Below are 20648 nucleotides of genomic sequence, written 5' to 3' on the forward strand. Positions count from 1 at the left end.
GTGGATTTATGTGATGTTAACTAATCAAGGAGCTTCTACACTGACAAAAACAAGCTCTGCATATTCGTGCAAGGTCTAGGGAAGGAACCACTTATTGGTGAGAGAATTATGATGGTTGTTGTTATTAAGTGTTGAGGCACTAACCCCCCCACCTATGCCTAACACGAACCCACTCTCCTAGTGCCTAACCTCCCCTTCCTAGTGCCTAACACTAACCTCTGCACCCAAACTACCAATATTTGCAGCCGATCGTCCACACAATAGATGTTTGGCTTCTCTAATAGTTTTGATCGTAGTAGCTGATTGGCTGTTACTACAACATTGGGTGCTCACCTCACTGCCTCGGTGTCTTGATTACCAATAATTAGAACACATGTATATTAGATTCACACACCCAATCCGCCTGATTCGGTCGTTACTGACTTCTTTCTAAAATGACAGTTTGATGGCTAGCTTAGTGATCTACACACAATAAAAATGTAGACATTACAGTTTTGTACAGAGAGGAATGGCAGCACATTTAAACCAAGCTGCACCTGACTGACATTAGCTGTGTGTAGCTGCAATGCCTCTTAAAGACACAACTGCGTTCATTACAGCTGAGGCAGGTGCTATACACCTACATTTATGCAAAGGTCCCAGCTGCACCCGTTCCTTCCATTTTAATCGCTAGCTGCTCTCAAGTTTACACTCATGTTTGGATGCCATTTTTGGGTCATTTTAAATAGTGTTTAGGGTCCCTTTTGATAGGATGACCTCATCACGGTGGAAGGGTCTAGTATGAAATCCTTTGCATGCAAATTATTTTGGAAGCGAACATCCTCCTTTAGTGTAGGTGTACAGCATCTGATTCAGCTGTAACAAGCACGGTTGTGTCTGTAAGAGGCCTTGCAGCTTCATGCAGCCAGCGTCAGTAAAGTGCAGGGATAAACAAGGGCAGAACCAGAAATCTGCAGGGGCCCAGCTATTGAAATTTATGCTTGAATATTGGTTACCCCATGCAAATTACTGGTGGCTGTCAAACCAGAATTTGTATGTTAGTCAAACTTTTTGCTCATCACTGATTTTTTACCAGGCCTAGGTATATTCCAGAAGCTCAGCACAACAGGTATGTTGCATATTAAACGGGAGTTACAATGGCAACCTGCAGAATTCTCCCAGTACAGGTTTCCTTTAACTAACCTTTAACAAAATAACTAGATAAGAGCGAGATCTGCAAAGTCTGTAGATAACAGCATGTAATGCACATGAGATTACTTCTTGCACAGTACTTTGAACTGTAACCAAACGTTGACAGCTACACTTAGCGAGAAGGGCCTATCTTGCAATGAAAGGGTTAACTACAAAAAAAAGAAACCTTGAGGCGGAGAAATCTGTGCTCCCAAGAGCTTACAGTCTATAAGCTTAACTCTGCAAAAGTTAGGGCCAAAATATTGTGAACGACAGCAGGGTGTCCACGTGGATAGCAGACTGCCTGGACTCTGCTATCACTATGTGTGTGATTTGTGTCAACAACTGAGGCTCCTCGTCACAGCTAAGTCCCAGGCGTATGCTGGCAGAACAGGGGGAAGATAGGAAGCTGTCAGTTTGCTGGGTACAGCACCTTAGGAACCTCTATGTCTTGTTGATGCTTGGATACAGTGTCTGCAACGTCTAGGACTTACTGACACAGCAGCTTATTCCTTCTGTAGTCACGAGTTGACAAAGGCATGGAAAGCAAATATCCAGAAGCTTAATCTTTTTTTAATTTACTTGGCTGTTAGAGTGGTGGTGGTGGAGTGGTGCTGAGTACCCCATGTTTTTGGGCGAGGAAAGGAGGAATTCTCCCCCAGTTGGGTGGCAAAGGAACAGGAGGTTTTGTTGGAGGAATGTCCTGGAACAGCTATTGTGTTGTTTTCAGGGAAGGAGTGGAAAGAAGAGAGCCCCAAATGAGAAGAGAGTGTGTGAGCTGCTCATTGAGAACAAGGTAAGAAGTTAAATGCATACAAAGCTGTGACCTGGGAGCTGCTGGCTAGGATATCACAGGCAATCTCAATCCCTCCATATCTCCACAGCACTGTGATGGCAGCCATGTTGCCACTTTTGTAAATAAGACAGCTCTGTGACAATATGCACTCAGGTAGAGGGCCACTCTATATAGTTAACTATATGCGGCCTGTTATGTGATACGGTATTTTAAAATTACCATTGAAGGGAAAATTATGGGGAAGGATCAACCATTTTAAACTTAAAAAGTTACCCACAAACCTGAAATAAAAGTCTGCCGTCAGATATATGACAGAGCGATGGGAGATATTTTTGTTCAACAGATGTGACCGCTGACATTTCAGAACACTGCTGTCTGCAGCTGTTGGCGAGTGCTGCTACATACATATGGCTGTGAGAGAAATTTGTCAGACAACGTGAAAAGATACAGGGAACGATCATCAGCTGGCATTTCTACACACATGTGACACACACATTACCATCTTAAAGGGCAACTGTAACGAGAGGGATATGGAGGCTGCCATATTTATTTCCTTTTAAACAATGTCATTTGCCTGGCTATCCTGCTGATCCTCTGCCTCAAATACTTTTAGCCATAGACCATGAACAGGCATGCAGCATATCAAGTGTTTCTGATGTCATTGTCAGAACTGACAAGATTATCTGAATGCTTGTTTCTGGTGTGATTCAGACACTACAGCAGCCAAATAGACCTGCAGGGCTGCCAAGCAACTGGTATTGTTTAAAATGAAATAATACAGCAGCCTCCATATCCCTCATGAAAGTTGCCCTTTAAAGGACCCTTCCCGTGACTTTTATTTTGTTTCTGTATATTATTTCTGTAGAGACCGAATTTGTCAATAGTTGTTATGTCTGTGCCTTTTCCATCTGCTTATAGACCACTGAAAATCGAGGCAGAATTGGTCATCAGACTACTTTTATTTTGTGCCTGGCAGGATATAGAACGATCTGTGAGATGTACAAATATATTATTTGTCCTGTTTTGTCCATATTTGTATATTTACTTGGTTTGCAATTATAAATATAATCTGCAGATATTGGTGCTGTGTCTAAAGCATTCAAGACAAGGAGCAGAAAATTCTCCAGTAACCCAGGAAGAAGAAAAAGTAAACTAGCGATTCTAGTAGCTGTTATTCAATTAGCTGGCAGCTGTCCAATTGACTGGGAACTGGTGGCTTTGATAAACTTAATTTTTACCCAATTTGCTTGTTTGATGATTCCAACCCGCCCTCCCTTCTCCAACCACTACCACAAGACTTAAGGCTCATACACGCATCAGACTATAGTCTTTGGAAAATGAAAGATCACAGACCAATCTTACCACCCTTCATGTAGTATGAGAGCCATACCTTCACAGTCTTTTCTATGGAGCTGAACTCCCCATCAGAAAAAAATCTTTGCAAGATGCTGCACACACAGATACTGTACAGACACAAAAGATCAGTATCTGCAAAAGATCTGTTCCAGCCAAAGATCCGTTCCTGCAAATTGCAATGATAGTCTATGAGATCTGCAGATCATCATACACACGATTTAACTGACATTCATCTGCAGATCAGACAATCATCTGCAGATCTGAAAATCCATCCTGGTGGATCTGATCTGCAGATGAATGTCAGTTAAATAATGTGTGTATGATGATCTGCAGATATCATAGACTATGAATGCAATTTGCAGGAACGAATCTTTGGCAGGAACAGATCTTTTGCAGATACTGATCTTTTATGTGTGTGCAGCATGTTTGTGTGCAGCATCTTGCAAAGATTTCTGTCTGATGGGGAGTTCAGCTCCATAGAAAAGACTGTGTAGAGTATGGCTCTTATACTACATGAAGGGTGGTAATATTGGTCTGTGATCTTTCATTTTCCAAAGACTATGGTCTGATGTGTGTATGAGCCTTTAGCCTGCATTCACAGTGGGATGTTGCGTTGTAATGCGACGTTAAAGTCACAATGCAGCATTACAACACAATGCAAAAAAAAAAGTGTAAAAGTATGCTTTCCTGGTAACGTGTGCATTTAGAGGTAATGTACGAACGCTACACGTTACAATGCGATGCTAATGTCACACTGTGAACGTCACATAGGATTAGCATTGCAGTGCGGTATGCTGCGTAATAAGAGTTTACAACGCAGCTCCACAACATCACACTGTGAATGCTGCCTCAGGGGTTTATGCATTAACCTCCCTGGCGGTAACCCCGACCTGAGCTCGGGGTAGGAAAAATGAGCTGCGAGCAGTAAGCCCGAGCTCAGGTCGGGGTAGGGAATTGCATTAGTTTCTTACTGTTTAGGAGTCGCGCGCAATCGCTGCTGCGCAGCAGGACTCCAGCATGTCTCCCTGGCTCTCCCCAGCCTGTATTGGTCTTTCGCTGGCCGCCGGGATCCCCATAGCCCCACTCTTGTTCCGGGGACCTGGCGGCCAATCAATGCGGCGGGGCGGCAAGACGTCACCGGGGGGTCCAAATTTTTAAAGTGGCCCTGAAGATGAGTCAGGGCAGACGGAACAAAACAGCGAAATGTGCACAGTATGTGTGATATATATATATATATATATATATATATATATATATATATATATTTACAGTATATATGCAGCTTGCATATATATATATATAGAGTTTAGTGTGTCTAATTCCTCATTTGTCTCTAATCACAAGTTGTAATTTGATCTCTCCTCTGTGTCACCTGACTGCCACGGCAGATAAGCTAATTTGAAAGCACTGGATGACAATATAGCCATTTGGTTCCCAACTGTTTCTGAGCTAAGTGCATGCCTGGATTTTGACTACTCTCAGCCTGCCTTATTTGTACAGTTTCACATTTGTGTTCCAGTCTTTTATTTATATGCAGAGTGTCTACCAGGCTTTTATTCTGACATATTTCGGTGAGATATGACTTAAGAATTGGAGGCCTAAAATTCTTGAAAAAAATGTACCGCTTTTGACTCATAATTCCAGACAGAAATGTACCGCTAGGGCGGTTAAAGTAAGTCGTGCATGCGGTCATGCGCGTAAGTAAGCACGCGGCTGTGCTGTGAAGTGTGTGTTCCTAAGTAACGAGCACTTTTGTCTAAGTTATGCATGCTCCTTTAACTGCCGTGGTACTTCACTGGCAAGGCTACTACATTAATTAACGTAGTAGCGGCCACGCTAGTGAAGTATCGCGGCCTCTCTACTTCACAGTGCCCGGCAGTTAAAGCAGCGCATGTTACTGAGACAAGAGAGCTTGTTACTTAGGAACGCACGCTACGCAGCATGACTGCATGTAGCATACGCACATTTTAACTGGCGCTGCCTCAGTAGCAGCGCACTTTAATGAATCAACCCCATTGGCCCCTTTTTCCACTAACCCCCAAAAAATACTGTTTTTGCATTCAAGAAATTGAAACGTTCATGGAACCTGTCTTATTAATTGGATCCGTGCACTCTTGTTAGTCAGCAATGGATCAGTTTGATCCGTTGTGGTAAAGGAAACGCAAATTTGGAACCTCCACGATAATTCCCAGAACACACTTAAAGTGGATGTCATCGGAATCAGTGCAAGCCTATCAGAACAGACAAGGTCTGTTCTCACTGGGCTGATCACCACGTATATGCCTGCTCTAATCACCTATGTTCTGTGCCTCCTGTCAACTCGGGTGTCGCCACAGGTGACACTCGCTGGTATACAGCCCCAGCAGGTGACACTCGTTGGTATATATCGTCTGATATATATCAGTATTGCTGGTATATACTGTATATCAGAGTCTCGGCAGAAACAGGCTCCCATTGCTTTGCAAAAAACAATGAGAATCCTGGCTAGTAACAGAGGTTTCTAATTGGTTAACTAATTGGTGGACCAATTAGAAACCTCCCTTTTGCTCGGCAGGATTCTCATAGTTTTTTCTGCAATGCAATGGGGGCCTGCTTCTGTCAGGACTCTGTTCTATACACAAGCAAGTGCCCCTTGTAGTGGAGCCGGATGGTGACAGCAGCGGCGCCATACCTGAACGGTGGCAGCTACAGCGGAATCGATGCACAACGATTAGTAGTAGGAATATGTGGTCAGACATATGTCAGGGCACAGCGTATTTACCAGATCCACAACGGTGAATTCACAGTGTATCCTGAGCAAAGTGGGAATCGAGCCTAACAGGTACTTTAACTCCCACCTAGATCGCAAAAATTATAAGCAAGAACAGAGATATAAGTTGCACATACAGTATCTTCAGCCATATTGGAAGTTCTGCTGTCTGTGCTAGCTCCATTCACTAGTGTGATAAGACGTGAATCCACAAGATCACTAGGACACTCTGGGAAGCGGTCTTCAACTGAACACCAGCAGCAGCTCATGTACTATAAAGTGTTGCACACACGCTGGATTAAACTCGGCTGAGGCAGCCAATAGAGACAGACTCTGGCAATAATCTAGTGCGTGTATGGAAGCCCAGATGCATTGGTGAGTGATCCATCATGCAGGATCATCTCCCCTGTGTCCAGACCAACACTTTTGTATTCGCTCTTTAACCCTCCTGCTCGAGTCTCTCCATCATGCGCCATATGTCATCCCTCCGCCCCCTCCATAGTAACAGCCTGAAGAAAGAGAGTTGAGCTCTCTGAAACGCATGGCTGTTTATTAGAATAAATACTTTTAATTACACTATATGGCAGCCGCTGTTTATCTTTTCTACCATGCACCTCCTTGTCAGTTCACAAACCTCTCTCCAGCTGCCTGCTGCTTGCTTGTGTTTAAGACACGCAGAGCAGAGTGGAGTTTCTCCCAGCCATTACCCCTCACACAAACTGAGCCAGCTCCTGGCATTAAGAACTCCTGCAGCCTGTGGCTTACAAGTGTAAAGCACACAGAGCAGCATGGAGTCCTCTAAACACAAACCTGCACATGCAAGAAACCACTCCTACACATGAATGCAGCCGCCTATAGCGGTAGGTAGCATTTGTGAGGAGTGGAAATACATCCGATCCAGGACTGAAGTTTAGTGGATGGAGGAGCATATGTGCCAGTACATCTTGTGAAGAAAGATCGCTGGAAAGACCTAGTCCCCGGTTCTGAGTGGGACAAAAGCTCCTCAGCTGACCAAACCATATGGGCTAATCGGCAAGAATCTCAGGTGCGATTATTCCACGGTTGGCTAACCAGTTTTCTCAAATTGTCTATTGAGTGCGCTCTCCCCCCACCCTCGCTTTTTCCCTTGTCCTTTACAGATATCCATAGTAACAGAACTCACCACTATTTTACAGGGTGCCTCCAGGTAACCAAATTTCTGTGTAATGCCGCCTATCACGCTGGGTTGTGGGTTAGGCACCGCTGGTTGGGAAGGTTAAGGCTTAGGCATCAGTACAGGGAGAAATATGGGTTAGGCATAGGTAGAGGGAGGGTTCTGTGTGAGAGGGTTAGGTTAGGTCATAAGTCATCAGTGGTAAAGATTACCGATATTTTACCATTGGAATTAAGCAGTAGAAAAAAGGTAATTTACCCGATATTCTACTAGCTGCAATATTCGGCACCCTTTTTTTTCCCAGTTGTCTTTGTTACACTCCAAGATTACCAGCTGTCCTTCAAGTTGCAGGGACAGTCCCAGCTTTTCCAGGCTTGCCCCTTAAATGTTTGTTACTTATGGTCCCCCCCCCCCTCCCACTTTTTTTCCCCTCCGTTAACTCCGGAAATCCAATAGTAATTTATAAGTGCTAGAGTGACTTTGGAGTAAGCCTGGGCAAAGTAAATAAAGCATAGGACAATAATGCTCTTTCAATGAAAATTGCTTTAAAATTATATAAATGCAAAATAGCACTGAGTGTTAGGAGAAAGTTCCTACCTTTTTAGGATAGTGCCATATATTGTGTGGTGCAATTGTCCTGCTGCAGGAAAACCCGGGGCAGGACGATTGCATCGCTCCATTCCTCAATGCATATTACCCTAGAGCAGAGTGCAACGACAGGGTACTTCCTGATGAACAGGAAGTCTGTCACTTAAGTTTTGTTGCTTTGCGCATGCACGCTGCTGGTGATCGGGGATTCACACTTACTGCGTCACCATAGACTTTCAATGTTGCATAATCCATGCGGTAGGCACAGATCACGCGGCAACATACTGCAGTTTTTTGGCAACCTTGCGACTTCCATTGCATCGCATCATGTCGCCATAGTGTTTAAGTCTCCATAGACTTCCATTGCCCTCAGGACGAGCTGCGGCTGGGGAGAGTACCATGATTCTAGAAAATGTGGTGTGAAAGTAGCCTTCGAGCCTGCTCATTATATGATTGTGGACAACTTTTCTGTTCACCAGGAAAGCAGAACTCTAATGATGCATTTATCATCATATGATCAGTTTAATTTGGGTCACTGCCATACAATAGTTAATATTATAGGTAAATGCAATCTGTCTGTTCAAGCTAGTTTGAAATATCATGCTATCTACTAAACTTTTGATCAATTTCAGGCAGTTTAAAGTACGTTGACCAGACGTCCCGCTTTAGCCGGGACGCGTCCCGGATTGGGGGTCACCTGTCCCAGGCTGTGCTATGTCCCGGGAAACGTCCCGCTTTTAGCCGCGGGACGTCCCGGCCTCGGGACTCTGGCCACCGTCTGATTGCATTAACTGGCCGCAGCATCTAATAGACGCCGCGCCAGTTCATATCCCGCTGCCCCGCTCCAGCCTGCAGTCTTCTGGCAGGCAGAGCAGGGCTACGGGAAGATGGTGTCTCCAGTACAGGGCTTCGGGCGCCATCTTCCCGTAGCCTTGCTATTCCATTCAGCACGGGAGATTGCAGGAGCAAGATCTCCGGGGGAGCTGTGCGCCAGAGGCCGGCCAGGAGAGGAGACTTCTGTCAGGTGAGTACATTCTTTTTTTGCAGGTGAAATGTTGCACAAATTGTGTTTGTTTTTTGCTGAAATGTTGCCCAAATTGCGTTTATTTTCTGCTGAAATGTTGCCCAAATTGCGTTTGTTTTTTGCTGAAATGTTGCCCAAATTGCGTTTATTTTCTGCTGAAATGTTGCCCAAATTGCGTTTGATTTCTACTGAAATGTTGCCCAAATTGCATTTATTTTCAGGTGAAATGTTGCCCACATTGCGTTTATTTTCTGGTGAAATGCTGCCCACATTGCGTTTATTTTCTGGTGTCTTGGGTAACTGTTGCTGCATTTATTATTTAATTGTCATAGTTAGCTATATTTGCTACTTTGGGGTTATGGTTACGCTCCGCCCATACAATGTCATGGCCACGCCCATTTTTTGGCGTGGCTCCCCGTCCCAGGTTGATTCCAGAAAAATCTGGTCACTGTATTTAAAGACTCATAGGCAAGTTAAGGGGGGAGATTACTGGTGCCCAGAATCCCCTTCAGACCAGGCCATACGCAGTGTCTGGAGTCGCACAAGTTGAGACACCAGAATGTCTGCAGGCATCCTGCAGCTCACAGCATCGTGCTGTTAGCCTGTACTAGGTGCCACCTCTTTCTGTCCTGGCTACAGAGGACTTTGGATGTAAAAGCAGTGTGTGTACAGAGCATGGAGCAGCTCTGGGGAACTTGACAGAGCACAGTCCTGAACCCTTGCTTTGTGCTAATAAAGAAGGAAGTTGGGACCTTGCAGAAGGCTTCACTTCCCCCTTCATGTATGTCGACTGACCTCATTATTATCTGTATTCACTAAATATGCTGCAGAGGCTAGTGGATACAGATAACAATGCTTACAATCAGCTGACTTCTGTAATGATAGTAGAAGAAGCATCGAGGGGGAGGGGGGGGGGGTGTCTGGACAGATAAGCCAGCTGAATACTTCCTGGTCTCAGAATGTTCATCTGATAGTCCTCTCAAATCCAATTACCTCAATTTGTTACTGAAATGTATGTCTAGCTCTCCCCCACATCTTTCTCACCCTGGTGTAGCCTCTCTTCTCTTTACTCCTTGTCTCTCTTGCACAGTGCAACGTGTCTGTGTATTATCTCAGTAAAATAAATACACAGACACGTAGAATTTTGTAATCCTGGTCAGGTATCTCACCTGTTTCTGTGTTGTCTCCCATCCACTCTGTCCTGTCTCTCTCTCTCTCTCTCTCTCTCACCTACTCTGCCCTGTGTGTGTGTCTTTCTGTCTCCCTCGTTCCTGTCTCTCACTCTTACCCTCTCCTTTTTCTAACTTTCCCCACTCTCTTTTTTCCCACAGACACATTGACATTCACTCATGACTCTTTCCCTTTACTTTCTCTTGCTTTCCTTTCTCTACCTTTCTCCCACTCTCCTGTCTCACTATTTAATCCACATTGTCTCATTCTAACTACTATTATGTATTTATCTAGCACTGACATCTTCTGCAGCACATCACAGAGTACATAGTCACGTCACTAACTGTCCTCAGAGGAGTTCACAATCTAATCCTACCATAGTCATGGTCTAATGTCCGACCACATTATTATCATTATGTATTTCTATAATGCTGACATATTCTACAGCACTGTACAGAGTACATATTTATTGACTGTCCTAAGAGGATCTCACAATTTAATCACTACCATAGTCATACTGTAATGTCCTACCATATTATTATATTGTGCATGGCTGAGAGACCTTCTCAGTAATCCCTCCTTGACAATCCTGGGATTGCCTCTGAGACTAGTAGCTTGATTGGAGGCTGCATTAAACCATGCCAGAAAGGTGATGGGTTGATTGGCAGCCTGGCAGGTGCAAAATTTGCTTCTGCACTAAGCACAGAGGGCTGGTGCACACCGAGCGGCTTTTTGGGCGTTTTCAGATCCGCTTGCGGCTGCGGATCTGCTTGGTCAATGTATCTCAATGGGGTGGTGCACACCAGAGCGGCAGGCGTTTTGCAGAAACGAAAAATGCCTGGGTGAGGCATTTTTTGGATTTCGGATGCGTTTCTGCCTCAATATTAAGTATAGGAAAAACGCAAACCGCTCTGAAAAACGCCTGTTCAGAGCGGTTTTGCAGGCGTTTTTGTTACAGAAGCTGTTCAGTAACAGCTTTACTGTAACAATATATGAAATCTACTATACTGAAAACCGCAGCAGCAATCCGCAAAACGCTAGCAAAACGCCTCATAAAAATAAAAAAAAGCGTTTAAAAATCTGCTAGCGTTTTGCGGATCTGCTTGCGGTTTTTGGTGTGCACCAGCCCTAAATGGTTTTCTATCAGACTTCTGCAGAAATCCCATAAACAGAGAAAGGTTCTGTGTTGTCTATTGATTCCTGTTCCTCAGGCAGTATTTCATTTAGAAAAACAGAGTACAGGTCTATTAAAACCACTGTTGGGCTGTGTATGGAAAAAAAATTATCCAGATCAGCTATATACAGTACATTGTAGGCGTATTGGCCAGCTTTATTTGAGTAATACCTATTGTTGTGCTGGAGCTAAGGTAGCTATAGCATTCAATGACTGTTGTCAGTTCTGACAATTTGATTTCTATAGATACTTTCTGCCTCCCCTAGGCCTACTATGCTTAAAGTGGACCCAAATTAAAAATACAAGATTTCAGAAATAAAATCTATTTTCTAAATTATAATAATAAATAGCAGCCTTTTTTCAGCTGCATGATGACAAATATAAAATATTTTACATTTATTGGAGGAACCCCTCCCTTCCTTTCATATTGCCGGCAAAAAATCCGGCAAACTGGTGGAGTAGATGGTGTCCAGCAAAGGAGGAATTGCTAAGGGCTGCCACCTGTATAACCCTAGTAATGAAAAGAGGAGGGTGAAAAGCATGCACTGAAATGTTCATAGGCTTGAAGGAGTGTTTATTTATATTTGTATGTGTCAGAGTGGTGCAACTAAATATTTTGAATTAAAAAAATGTTTGGTTTGGGTCCACTTTAACTTGAAAGAGAATGTGGTCTTTTAACCAGCTGAGCGGTCTGGACGAGCTCAGCTCGTCCAACACCGCCAGCGGCTGCCGCTCAGGCCCTGCTGGGCCGATTTTAATGAAATAAAAAGCAGCACACGCAGCCGGCACTTTGCCAGCCGCGTGTGCTGCCTGATCGCCGCCGCTCTGCGGCGATTCGCCGCGAGCAGCGGCGAAAGAGGGTCCCCCGAGCCGCCTGAGCCCAGCGTAGCCGGAACAAAAAGTTCCGGCCAGCGCTAAGGGCTGGATCGGAGGCGGCTGACGTCAGGACGTCGGCTGACGTCGATGACGTCACTCCGCTCGTCGCTATGGCGACGATATAAGCAAAACAAGGAAGGCCGCTCATTGCGGCCTTCCTTGTTTATTCTGGGCGCCGGAGGCGATCGGAAGATCGCCTCCGGAGCGCCCTCTAGTGGGCTTTCATGCAGCCAACTTTCAGTTGGCTGCATGAAATAGTTTTTTTTTTTTTTAAAAAAAACCCTCCCGCAGCCACCCTGGCGATTTAATCAGAACGCCAGGGTGGTTAAATTAGAATTTCAGCAATGAAACTATTGATTCCTCTGAAACAAGGTGCCATGAGAGGTCTGCTGGTCCCTTTTCTTCTTTTGAAGAAAGTCAATGCAGACCCCAAATATGTTGCTTTTTTTCTCACTTTTATGGTTAAAAAAGTTGTCAGCCAAAATTTAAAGCTGACTGTCCCACGCTCTCAGCCGCCGTTCCGGGCTCCCCGCATGGTGCAGAGGCCGATTGCGGGGTCAGCTTTACTGCGCCTGCGCGAACCGCCGCTGTCAATCGTGGCCACGTGGTCCGCAACATGCAAGCATGGCGGCGGAGAGCGGAGCGGTCGGTGTGGGACAGTCGGCTGCAAGGGGCAGGAGAAAGCCCCAGGTGAGTAAGCCTCATTTTTTAAATTTTGTCTGATTCCTTTAAGAATCCAAGGCTCTAAATGATAGTATCTCTGTTGTCGGATGTTGGATTATTGTGGCTCTGTGCAATTAACAAGCTGACACATTATTCATTCCAGTGGTTCTGGAGGTGTAGTTAGCTTACAGGGACAACAAAGGATGATTTCCATATTCAGCGATGATGTACAGTGCAGTTTCTAGGCTAAAATGCACTCAGGGCGAGGGTGTAAAAACTGCTCCCCCCCCCCCCCGAGCAAGGTATGGGTGCCCGCAGTATAGGTTAGCCAGGTCTAGTTGCACTTAGTATAGGTCCCCCCAGTATAGGTAGCCAAGAATAGGTACCGCAGTATAGGTAGCCAGGCATAAGTGAGCCAGTATAGTTGCCCCTGCTATAGGTTAGCCAGGTAGGTGCCTCCAGTATAGGTAGCCAGTATAGTTGCCCCCAGTATAGGTTAGATAGGCAGGCGCCCCCGGTATAAGTTAGATAGGTAGGTGCCCCAGTACAGGTTAGCTAGGTGGGTGCCTCTAATATAGGTAGCCAGAATAGTTGCCCCAGCATAGGTTAGATAGGTAGGTGCCCCCAGTATAGGTTATTTAGGTAGGTGCCTGCAATATAGGTAGCCAGTATAGTTGCCACCTGTATAGGCTAGCTAGGTAGGTGCCCCCAATACAGGTTAGATAAGTGCCCCCAGCGTAGGTTAGATCAGTAGCTGCCCCTCAGTGTAGGTTAGATTAGGTAGGTGCCCTCAGTGTAGGTTAGATTAGGTAGGTGCCCCCCAGTATAGGTTAGATCGGTAGCTGCCCCCCAGCGTAGGTTAGATTAGGTAGCTGCCCCCCAGTATAGGTTAGATTAGGTAGCTGCCCCCCCAGCGTAGGTTAGATTAGGTAGGTGCCCCCCATTGTAGGTTGGATAGGTAGCTGCCCCCCAGTGTAGGTTAGATAGGTAGCTGCCCCCCAGTATAGGTTAGATAGGTAGGTGCCCCCCAGCATAGGTTGGATTAGGTAGCTGCCCCCCAGTATAGGTTAGATTAGGTAGCTGCCCTCCAGCGTAGGTTAGATTAGGTAGGTGTCCCCCATAATGGAGGGGGGAGCCGGAGCCGCGGGGAGGGCAGCCCGACCTCTCCCTCCCTCTCCTGTGCCGCCCTCCGTGCTCCCCCCTCAGATGCAGAGCGAGCAGCCAGGGAGGAAGCACTGTATACAACATACCTCTCTGGTCTGCTCGCTCTGCATCTGAGGGGGGAGCACGGAGGGCGGCCCAGGAGAGGGAGGGAGAGGTCGGGCTGCCCTCCCTGCGGCTCCGGCTCCCCCCTCCAATACAGCGCCCACCTCCCACCAGCTCCCAACAGCGCCCCGGGCGACGGCACGGGCCGCACGGCCCTAGAAACGGGCCTGATGATGTATTATGCTCACTCTAGTCTGGATAATTGCAAATAACTTCTGTTTTAAGAAGGCAAGCTTTTGTTGTCGGACTGGAATCAAACTGCAGCATAAGTCTCATTGAAAATTGATTAGAACTGTGTAAAATTCTGTGCGGTTGAGAAAAGCATCAGTTCAGGGATCAGATGACAAGTTCAATAGTTTAACCACTTTACCCCCCGCGGTACTAATTTCTCCGTCCCTTTTTCCCCCCTAAAAAACCAAGGGACGGAGAAATCTGTACCTTCCGCGCTACCGCCGCTGTCCGCACTCCCGCCACTCGTACGCGTGCTCCCGCCGCCTGCTCGCCCGGAGATCACTGAACGGGAAAATCCATTCCTGTTCGTTGATCTAAGCCCCTGCAATGATCCGCTGCTTCTATTAGAAACAGCGCGATCATTGTGATGTTCCTAGCCTCCTAATGCTTCCTGTAAGCGTCCGGAATGACGCTTACAGGTCGCATGTAAACTCACTGTGGCCATCTTGTGGCCAAATAGTAAAACTACACCCTAAAGCATTTTACATATACAAATACATTAGTTTTCCACAATAAATTAACTCATTACCTCCCACACTCCCCATTTTTTTTTTTTTTGTAATTCAAAAAAAAAATACAATAAAAAAAAAAACATAAATAGTTACCTTAGGGACTGAACTTTTTAAATATTTATGTCAAGAGGGTATAACACTGTTACTTTATAAACTACGGGCTTGTAATTAGGGATGGATGCAAAACTGAAAAAAATGCACCTTTATTTCCAAATAAAATATTGGCGCCAAACATTGTGATAGGGACATAATTTAACCGGTTTCATATCCGGGACAAATGGGCAAATACATTTCATGGGTTTTAATTACAGTAGCATGCATTATTTAAAAACTATAATGGCCGAAAACTGAAAAATAATAATTTTTCCCCACATTTTTTTCCTATTTTCCCATTAAAACACATTTAGAATAAAATAATTCTTGGCATAATGTCCCACCAAAAGAAAGCCTAATTGGTTGCGAAAAAAAAACAAGATATAGTTCATTTCATTGTGATAAGTAATAATAAAGTTATAGACGAATGAATGGAAGGAGCGCTGAAAGGTGAAAATTGCTCTGGTGTTCAAGGGGTAAAACCCCTCAGTGGTGAAGTGGTTAAAGTGTACCAGAGATGACATGTGACATAGTGAGATAGACATGTTTATATACAGTGGCAAGCATAAAGACACTTATGCTGTGCTCCTTTTCTTTTTTCCCTGCCTGAACGAGTTTATAATTAGCTATGGAGCTGACAGTTTTACTCCAGTCAGGACTCAGTCGGCTTGCTGATAACAAATTACAGCTAAAAACACTTGCCTAAGTAGTTACCTGGGCTTTTTACTGTGAGGGGAGAAGATAACGAAGTTAATAGTTCATGTATTTTCGCTCTGGGACTCTTAAGACACTGCAATTGAGCAGAGACTATGAAATATTATATCTGCTTTGTAAATGTTTATACATAAAATAAAACCTTGATATCTAAGAGTCATTTTTAGGAGTAGAAGGACAGATCCAATTGTTTATCTCATTAGTTTATTTTCATCTCTGGTTCACTTTAAGATTTGTCTGTATGGAAATGAATGACATGAGACAGTCTAACGTTTGAAGGTAGATTTGAACCTTTTAATACAAAATAAAACTGAGGGATTCTAGGTCCTAATTTGGAGTAGGAATCATAAGTACAAGTGTTTATCTAATTACTGGTAGTTTACTTTAAGTAACACAACTTAATGCAGTACATTCCATGGCCTCCCTGGTATCTGCTTAGACCCCAAAAAAAATGTCAGTGGTAAATTAAAGGGTACCTGAGATGAGTAAAAACAGTTTTATACATACCTGGGCTTCCTCTAGCTCCCTTTAGGCTTATGGGTCCTTCACCGTCTTTCCAGGCCTCCTGGATCCTCTGCTAGCCTGCCCGGTCATCTCAATCTCAAAATTACAATTTCGCATCTGTTTTGACCATGATTTTCTTATTTTTTGTGTGTTTTGCAATGTTTCTGCATTTTGAAATCGTGCTGCAGTGATGCTTTTTACTTTGTGCGATTCACATGTAATGCAAATCAATGTAAATGCAGAAAAAACACAGTACAAACAACTGCATGCAAAATGTAAACAAAAACGCTAAATCGCAGAGTGGAAGAATAAAAGGGCAAAACTGAAAAATTGCAAAATTCAGAGGTGCTGGAAAACCTCATGGGAAATTCGCCTAGTTAAGTGTGAACACTGCCAGCTATGCAAACTTTAAAGATAGTCTGAAGTGTAATAAAAAACAACAACAACAAAAAAACACAGATACTCACCTAAGGAGAGGGAAGGCTCTGGGTCCTATAGAGCCTTCCCGTTCCTCCTATGGTTGCCGTTAGCAGTCTCCGACCAATGGCTCTCTCTTCTGCTGCAGGAGGCTTCGGCAGTCTTCGGGAGCCCGAGTGCTCCCCAAAAACGGCCCACTCCATATTGTGCAAGCCCAAGCAAGTATTCTAGCGCATGTGCAGTCTGGAGCGGGCTGGTCTTTGGGAGCACCCGGGTTAAAAGAGCACTCCGACTGCAAATGATCAATTCTCATTGTGATTTTATATACATTTTAAAATCGCACAGCAATTTCCTTTTTCCCGTATATTGTATGCAAATCGTATACAATTGTAACGTTTGCGGAATCATTTTCGCGGTCAGCGCACAAGATGTGCACTGACACAGCGAAAACCCTCCACAAGCGTATAATTGGGTGAACCCAGGCTAGATGCAATGCACCAGCAGAGGGCAATTCCCACCGGCAGATGGCGCTGTGGAGTGCAGACGAGCACAGCCTCTGCACAGCCACAGATGCCAGATGGGAATTGTACAGATCTAAGACAATGCGGGGCTGAACAGCCCTTAAAGAGAAAGAGCACAGATACAGGATGAATGTGTGTTCACCAATCTAGTCGCGACCCTGCGACGGTGAACACACATCAGCAGAAACAAAAGCAAGAATGCGATCGCGAGAAAGGCAATCGCCAGAAGTGACACAAGACTGATCAGAACAGAACTCAAGAGTAGCAAAGGCACAGCAAACGACAATGAGAAAATAACGAAAATAACAAACGCTAACACCGCACTCATTCGCAACATCGAACGCGTTTACAGCGCGATCTCCACACGTTAAGCGCAACAGAGACAAGCACACCTAACTAACCACCGACAGACAAACACGAAACAGAGAACGTGAGCGCTTGCTTAACGGTTACTTCACCAAGCCTACAGCAAGCGTTCGTATCAGACAAGACAGACAAACGGAAAACAGGAATAAGAGAGGAAAGATCCACTGCCTTTTCCATCAGAGCGAGTGCGATCCGGGTACAGGAACAGGACAGCAGATCAGAAGGATCCACAGCCGCTACCGCTAGGAGCCAGTGCGATCCAAACACGACAGACAGATGAGGTAGCCGGTAGCAACCGCTGCTCCAGCTTACACTCCAAGAACAAAGATCAGAAGGATCCACAGCCGCTACCGCTAGAGGCTAGTGCGATCCAAACACGACAGACAGATGAGGTAGCTGGTAGCAACCGCTGCTCCAGCCTACACTCCAAGAACAAAGATCAGAAGGATCCACAGCCGCTATCGCTAGAGGCTAGTGCGATCCAAACAAGACAGACAGATGAACAGAAGGGGCTACCAGTAGCGACCGCTGCTCTGGTTAGCACACCAGACAGACAGAACGATTTCCTGACAACCACCGTTGGTGACAGGACAATCGCAACAGAGAGGCAATACAGACAAAACAGATAGCAAGCTAACTGCACTAGGGAAGCTGCCTAGTGCAGTCCCAAGAATTACTCTAAGATAACTTTAACAAACAATAGCAGGGCTGACACTCTAGGAATGTTTCAACAAACCATGAAGGAATGACCAGCAAAGGACTCTGGGAAAACATGGGCTTTTATACTGCCAGCCTACAACGGAGGCAGCTGGGTGATTTGCATAACCAATGTATGCAAATTCCTCAGCAGCAGAGCAGATCAGAAACTTGCAAAGGAAAGACAGGTCTCTCTTCCAGAGACCTGCAGCTCACAGACTAGAGGAATGGTCAAACAGCTGTCTGCCTGTGAAGCCAGGAGCGGATCATTACAACAATGCTTTCCTATGGAGCTGCAAAGGTGTGCATTTTTGCATGTGTTTATATAAAAAATGATCTAGTAATGTATTTTTTCCTCTCTTTTGAAATAGAGTTATTAACCACTTCCCTACCCTATGGTTTTCCCCCTAAAAAAACCAAGCAATTTTCTACATTTCCCACTCCTCCCATTCATTAGCCAATAACTTTATAAGTACTTACCACACATAAAAGATTTATACCTTGTTTTTGCTACCAATTAGGTTTTCTTTAGGTGGTACTTTTTGCTAAGAATTATTTTATTTTGTATACATTTTAAAGGGAATAAGGAGAAAATAAATGAAAAAAAGTCATTATTACTCAGGTTTTAACCTTTACAGTTTGAAAATAAAAAGTGTTAATGTAGATCAAACCCACATATTTTATTTGCCCATGTGTCCTGTTTATCAAAACATTTAAATTATGTTCCTAATACAATGCATGGTGATAATATATTTGGAAATAAAGGTGTATTTTTCCATTTTGTGTTTTCTCATTGTACCTTTTCAGTAATTATAATTACTGATTATTATTATTTGCCAAAATAACAGTAATATAACCTCATGGCATACATATTTAAAAAGCTAAGCCCATTTATTAGCCCCACCCCCGTAGTTAGCCAAATGTGCCCCTTATTAGCCCTTCCGGGTCTACATGAAAAGGGCGCCGGTAAAAAAGGGCGCCTGGTGGAGCCCATATATATATACCAACTTCGGCTACAAAAAAGGCGCCTGGTGTAGCCCATATAAACTTCGGCTACAAAAAAGACGCTTGGTGTAGCCCATATAAAAACTTGGGCTACAAAAAAAACTATGTCCTTAGGACACGAGCACGTGAACAAGCGCCAGTCAGGCGCGAAACGGCGTTGTGCAGTCCTCTTACCCTGGTCACCCACACCCTGGCACACCTCAGCGCTGATACCTGCACCAGGTTTGACACAACCAAGACTGTATATATGCATGTATCATGTTTGGCATGAAGATACAATAAACAAGAAAGCAGATTAAGGCTACAGTTGCCCGGCTTGCTTTGATGTACCATATGCATGTAGACTTTCTTTCAAGTGATTGCACCGGTTGCACGTCCTTTTGCTTTTGTGTATACGCTGCCACGCAGCGTGTGGAGGTGAAGATTGTGCCTTTTTGTAAGGATCCATGCAGACTGCTTTTTTGTCCCCCCTCGAGAAATAGCACTGAGTGCCGAGTGGTGTGTGTTGCTACAGTGTACTACAAAAAAAACAAGGCGCCTGGTGTAGCCCATATAAAAACTTCGGCTAGAAAAAAACTCCGGGATGTGTTAATTACTATTCCCAATCCAGGCCGCCATGGATAGTGGGGGAATGAAATAATTCTGCTTCCAGCGCTTGTAGCCCATATACAACTTCGGCTAGAAAAAAACTCTGGGATGTGTTAATTACTATTCCCCCTCCAGGCCGCCATGGATAGTGGGGGAATGAAATAATTCGGCTTCCAGCGCTTGTAGCCAAAAAACAAACTTCGGCTAGAAAAAAACTCCGTGATGTGTTAATTACTATTCCCCCTCCAGGCCGCCATGGATAGTGGGGGAATGAAATAATTCGGCTTACAGTGCTTGTAGCCCATATAAAAACTTCGGCTACAAAAAAAAGTCAATAATATGGGCTACAGAGGGGCACCTTACTGTAGCCGAAAAAAATATGGGCTACAAAGGGGAGCCCGCTTGTAGCCGAAAACCTTGTAGCCGAAAAAATATGGGCTACAAAGGGGAGCCCACTTGTAGCCTATATCAAAACTCGGGTGCCCTTTTCTACACCTTGTAGCCCATATTTCCAGAAATAACATTGATGTCTATCGCGGCGCCCTTTTCATACAGGCAGCTCGGGCGCCCTTTTCAACCGATCCCGCCCTTCCCCCATATAAAAAGACAGATGTGCCCATTTGTCCCCCCATCCCCAATGATAGCCAGGTGTGTCCCTTTGTTCTCCCCCCTCCCCATATATAGCCAGGTGTGCCCTTTTGTTCCCCCCCATAGATAGCCAGGTGAGCCCCTTTGTTCTCCTCCCCCCATAATAGCCAGGTATGCCCATTTCTTATCTGCCTCCTCCCACCTCAGATAGCCATGTGTTCACATGATCTCCCCCGTTCGGGCAGCATGGAGGACTAGCAAGTGAAAGGATCTCATCTCACCTGGTTCCAGCGTGATCAGGCTCCCCTGCATGCAGTACTGCTGTCTGTCTGACATAATAAAGCCGAGAACCAATCCATTTGGCATAGTGAGGCAGACAGAGGTACAGAGCAGAGCCTGATCACGCTGCAACCAGGTGAGGTGAAGTC

At 44.9% G+C, this 20648-nt stretch overlaps 1 protein-coding gene across 2 annotated transcripts in view; it reads left to right on the plus strand.

Moving 5' to 3' along the window:
• Nucleotides 1-1565: 1565 nt before the first annotated feature.
• GRB7 (growth factor receptor bound protein 7) overlaps nt 1566-20648 on the plus strand; it is a 437163-nt gene continuing 418080 nt past the window's right edge. For both annotated transcript variants that reach the window (XM_068262979.1, XM_068262980.1), the window contains exon 1: nt 1566-1966. In XM_068262979.1, the coding sequence (XP_068119080.1) occupies nt 1796-1966 (171 nt within the window). In that variant the 5' untranslated portion in view covers nt 1566-1795. The remainder of the gene's footprint in view (nt 1967-20648) is intronic.

The sequence above is a fragment of the Hyperolius riggenbachi genome, chromosome 12, assembly GCF_040937935.1.
Source record: "Hyperolius riggenbachi isolate aHypRig1 chromosome 12, aHypRig1.pri, whole genome shotgun sequence".
In the NCBI taxonomy this organism is placed as follows: Eukaryota; Metazoa; Chordata; class Amphibia; order Anura; family Hyperoliidae; genus Hyperolius; species Hyperolius riggenbachi.